The sequence below is a fragment of the Coregonus clupeaformis genome, chromosome 7, assembly GCF_020615455.1.
Source record: "Coregonus clupeaformis isolate EN_2021a chromosome 7, ASM2061545v1, whole genome shotgun sequence".
NCBI lineage: Eukaryota > Metazoa > Chordata > Actinopteri > Salmoniformes > Salmonidae > Coregonus > Coregonus clupeaformis.
In genome coordinates, this window is record NC_059198.1 from 26,219,484 (window position 1) to 26,224,627 (window position 5,144).

Below are 5,144 nucleotides of genomic sequence, written 5' to 3' on the forward strand. Positions count from 1 at the left end.
ACACAAAAAATGTTGGAAGGTGATAACTATCCAAAATCAAAACTATCATTATTCTGCTTATTTTGTGTGATTTATTATACCCTAGCTATAGACCTACCATGATTCCAGAAAAGTGATTCATTCTGACATGGCCTTTCTGAACTAGTCTAGCGAGAGAGACTAGCTACTCACCTTCATATCTAGTCACAGTGACACAGCATTATTGAGAGCTATCCGTGGTGCTGGTTTGAGACAACCCAAAAATGTCTCAGTGAGACGTTTCGTAAAACCAGCACCATGGACAGTTCTCAACAATGCGGTGTCACTGTGATTGATCAAAGCAACGCTGCATCCCTGCCTCATGTGGTACATTCCGGAACTCTCTAGTAGGCCTACCAACCGTGAGGAGGGGCGTTAACAACAGTGACACTTCGATGTAGCTAGCTGTCAAGAGAGCTTGCTAGCCACTCGCTTCCTCAAAGTTCAACGTTGATCTCAAAGCAAGAGGGGAAAGAATAATCAAATAGAGCTGTCTGGTTGAACCAACTCTCTGGGTAAGTGAGAGGAGTCGTCTACTTTTGCACGTATTTTTCAATTTGCAATGCTTTGCTGTTAGCTATCGTATCTATCTAGCTAGCTAGCCAGCCAACCAAGCCAAGGGCAAGGCAGGAAGGGTGTCTCCAATCCATATTCGCTTAGCGTTAGCTAACGTGATGGTAAACAATCTTCCCAAACGAGCCTGGATATTGTTGCTAAATATTATCCGTTTCGAATTAATGTAATGTTAAATTAGTAACTTAAACGTTACTTAACTATCAGTTAACTAGTTAGTTATCCTTCCTGTCGGCGCTAGTAACGTAACTTTAACGGTAGTTATCTAACTTAGAATGTTAGCTAACAACATTAGCTTATCAGCAAGCTAGCTAGCTAGCTTCATTTTGTTGTTGTTGGCCTGTAAGCCAGGAACAAGCTCATCAATGGTATTCCAGAAATAACTCACTAGTTAACGTTAGGTAGCTTAAGCACAGACAATGCTAACATTGGTCTGCCAGATAATTGCATTAATGGCGATTGTACAGGGAGGAGCTAGCCTAGCAACTAGCTAGCTAATTAGCTATGCTAACTAGCTAGCTGCCTGCTAGCAGAGAGGAAGACTGCTGCTAGGTACCCCAAAACAAGTTAGCTAGTTAGCTAGTCAAAAATTGCTAAATGTAGGTAGCAAGAAGCGATGGCATGATTCAGCATTCGCTATCATAGGAAGTCCTACCTACCTACATTTAGATGGTAGCCGTCGCTAGCTAACTGTGTCTGTCAGTGGACATTCTTCCACTGACTGTACACGTCCATAATAAGCCTGTTACATAAGTGTAACTAACGTTAGATGAAAGGGAAGCAGATAAACAAAGGGACTTTTTAAATAGCCTAAAATTGATATGCTGAATCTACTGTTCTTCAAAAATGAACTGACGCGGACCAAGTTAGTTTACTTAGATAACCCGTCACAGGTAAACAAACATTGTTTATGCATGATCTTAGCTTATCTATGTATCTTTCAATTGAAGGGTGTATCACCGTAGTGCCATGGAGTTTCCAGATCTAGGAGAGCATTGCTCTGAAAACTCCTGCAAGCAGCTGGGTGAGTGGTTGCTAATGTAATGCTGTCTCCATTTACTACCTCAATGCCTCTGGGACCCTGCCAATGCAGAGCCTGTTGTTTGTGTTCCCTTCCTGTCCTTTCTAATATGGCTTTGGAATCTGTCAATAGTTGTGGTTTAAGTCCAAAGTCCTCCACAACCAATTGTCATGGGCTGCACTACCCATTATCATGATTGAAGAGTGATAGTGAGAATTAATTTTCTACATTCATATGATGGATGATCTCCATCCTTTGCCATGGAATAAACACCTTGACATATTTCTTATATCTGACAGATTTCCTACCAATGAGATGTGATGCCTGTGAAGAGATTTTTTGTAAAGACCACATAAGCTATGCAAATCACAAGTGCATGTCATCCTACAAGAAGGTACATTTTAAATAATTTAGCAACATTGTATGTTTGAATTAAAACAAAGTTCCTGTAATGTGCAGTTAGTATGTAGACATTAATGTATGCTGTTCAACTTTATTAGTTGTCTGCATGTTGTCTATTGATCCAAACAGAGCTTAAATATGGCTCTCTACTTGATTCTGTCCCCAGGATGTCCAGGTCCCTGTGTGTCCTCTGTGCAACACCCCGATCCCTATCAAGAGAGGGGAAATGCCAGACATCAAGGTTGGGGAGCACATCGATCGCGATTGCCAGTCGGACCCTGCTCAGAACAAGAGAAAGGTATGGTTGATACTGATAGGCTTCTCTACAGGACCATTTACAGAAACTGCCTATGGTAAAAGTGAAGTAGCTAGGCCTAATCTATGCTAACCAACCTTTTTTTATTGTAGATATTTACAAACAAATGCTCGAAAGGAGGCTGCAAGCAGAAAGAAATGATCAGAGTGACATGTGACCAGTGCCACATGAATTATTGTCTTAAACACCGACATCCACTAGACCATGACTGTAAGCCTGAAGACAAACCAGTCTCCAAATCTGGGTAAATATTTCCCTCCACCGCTATCCTTCCACTTCAGATGATGCCATTTATTGATTGTGGTACACAATGTGAGCTTTTGCAGTATAATGATGATTACATTTGATTTATTTCAGATTCGCTGCTTTCATGCGGTCCCAAGGAGCATCCTCTAGCAGTGCCTCCACTTCAGGCAGTAGAGGAAGTTCGAGGCCCGTGTCTAATGGGAATGCTAGGACCCAGAGTAGTCGGTGAGGATCCTCTTGTATTGATTTTCGAAACGCCACACTGAAGAACTACATGAAGCTTAAATAAATAAGTGATTTTGGCAAGCACAGTTTGCGGGATCTTCTGTTCTCTAAATTCATGAGGCATTTTCTCACTAAAACACATGGGATGGATTAATTCACATGTTGATTTTATTGTCATTGAAATATACTACACATGGAAAGGATGTCAAATTTGTTCTTTCACAGAACTGCTCTTACCTGTTACCGCTGTGCTTTCTAGAAAGTGTTGAGTTGTAGACACTATAACCCCACTGAGCATTATTGCTTTTGATTTTATCACAGCAGTGCTCAGGCCATTTATACTCCAGCTCTGGCCATGCGGCCCCCTCCAGCACAGAATGTAGTACCTGCTTCGGCATCCTTTCAGGCTGGCCTGGTATGCCTAACACTCTTACACCACTTGATTGAAACTACTGTAAACTCTCTTCTCTGAATAATTCCAGTCCATTCATTGAGATTCTAAAGTCTGCTCCTGTTTATTCATTGAGATTCTAAAGTCTGTTCCTGTTTATTCATTGAGATTCTAAAGTCTGCTCCTGTTTATTCATTGAGATTCTAAAGTCTGCTCCTGTTTATTCAATGAGATTCTAAAGTCTGCTCCTGTTTATTCATTGAGATTATAATGTCTGCTCCTGATCATTCATTGAGATTCCAAGAAGAAAATAAAGAACATCCTGTAAGTGTTTATCTGCCTGTTGTGATTGCAGACTGAGGAGCAGGCCTTACAAAGAGCGCTGGAGATGTCCTTGGCTGAATCGGCTCGCAGCACAGTCCAACAGCCAACGCTCAGGTAATAAACAATCCCCATTAAATCCCATAATCCAGCATCACCCACACATAATATAGGCTGTAATCATGTCCAGATGCCACCAACACAACCCAGTTACCTATTGTTTTCTCTTCACTGGCTCTTATTCTTATGGAAATAACCCCTTGGATTTTACCTGGAAAATGAATCACAATGCTATGTGTTTGCTCTAGTTGAAAAGCAGGCTATTTGCTTACTATAGGAAAACACAATATTAATAGGTTTGACATTCGACTGTGTAGCCCATCTTTCTTGCCCATGATGACTTCATAAATGAAGTACAGTGGTGCCCACAGTTCAATGTTTCTTCATGTCATGATGTGTGTTTCTGCTTCTCAGACCTGTGAGTGACTGACTATGTGTGTGTCTGTTATCCACCCTTCTTTCTGGTGAGTGTGTCGGTGTGCCTCTTGCATGCTCTCTGCAGTGTGTTGATAATGCATTCCTCTGTGTGACATAGAAGTGTTTGTGTGTCTGTCTCAGCCCTCAGGAGCAGGAGGATCTGGCTCTGGCTCAGGCCCTCGCTGCTAGTGAAGAAGAGTACAGACGCCAGCAGCGGAGACAACAGGTATCCAGAAAAATTAGGCGTCAGTAGCATGCTAACAGGACAGGACCTCACCTAGGTACATTGCCTCCATGGCGTCCCCTATATTCCTTCATCATCCTCACTGGGTGCATGTAAAGATCAGCTAAGGAGAAAATTAATGACAAATAACTTTGAAGTACTACTTAATGTGTATTTTATCTGATGGAGCTAATTAAATTATCCTATTTTTTTTCTCCCCATGTTGAATATTTACCGTAAATGGTGAGACAAGCCTCTCGCCAATGATTCTTTGTCTTGAATTAAATCGACTTTTGCCTGTACTAATATCTTACTTTCTGTCGTAGGAAAGAGAGTCCTCCAAACAGTCTTCCTGCAGCCTATCATAAACCCAGAGCCGTGTCTGAGCCCAATCTGCTACCAACAGTAATCAACTAGCAACTGTGCTACATCGATGGAACCCTCCAGCAGAACTCTTAATGTCCAGGATCACTGATCCCAACTAATGAACAGTCTGGGACTTTCATAGAGATACATTGAATAGTATCACTGCTTTCTCTCTACTCAGCACATAATTTTAGATAGGCTTTCTGTCCTTTTTACCGATGGCTCTCTATGTACATATTTTCTATGTTGATCATGGACATTTAACCTCAGAATCAATGTTTCTTGAATAAATTATTTTAAAGATGTATTTGTTTCTGAAGCACGTTTTTTGTCCAAGGCATATATACAGGAGGATGATATAATTAGTGAGGAAAGAAGTTTGGAGAACAGAACTAGAATGAGATACTATTTATATGGGTTAGAGAGAACCTATCTACAGTCTTTGCCCAAGCTTTGCCACAATTAAGAATACAAAAGGAAGGTCCTTACATAATCCAACATATTTAAATCAAAGTTTATTGGTCTCTTACACAGTTTAGCAGATGTTATAACAGGTGCAGCGAAA

The 5,144-nt window shown here is 41.0% G+C and overlaps 1 protein-coding gene across 6 annotated transcripts; it reads left to right on the forward strand.

Annotated features, from left to right (window-relative positions):
- Positions 1 to 291: 291 nt before the first annotated feature.
- On the forward strand, positions 292 to 4,884 carry LOC121551744 (AN1-type zinc finger protein 2B-like). Of its 6 annotated transcripts, none has more exons than XM_045221636.1 (10): positions 300 to 533; positions 1,542 to 1,615; positions 1,912 to 2,006; positions 2,181 to 2,312; positions 2,423 to 2,574; positions 2,688 to 2,801; positions 3,123 to 3,216; positions 3,548 to 3,630; positions 4,132 to 4,271; positions 4,540 to 4,630. In XM_045221636.1, exons 2-9 carry the CDS (start codon positions 1,561 to 1,563, stop codon positions 4,241 to 4,243), a joined length of 837 nt encoding a protein of 278 aa, XP_045077571.1. In that variant the 5' UTR covers positions 300 to 533; positions 1,542 to 1,560; the 3' UTR covers positions 4,244 to 4,271; positions 4,540 to 4,630. The 6 variants fall into 6 exon arrangements, with proteins under 6 accessions (XP_045077573.1, XP_045077571.1, XP_045077570.1 ...); XM_045221635.1 differs by having other exon boundaries at positions 301 to 533; positions 3,126 to 3,216; positions 4,132 to 4,216; positions 4,540 to 4,884; XM_045221634.1 differs by having other exon boundaries at positions 305 to 533; positions 4,132 to 4,216; positions 4,540 to 4,884.
- Positions 4,885 to 5,144: the final 260 nt, after the last annotated feature.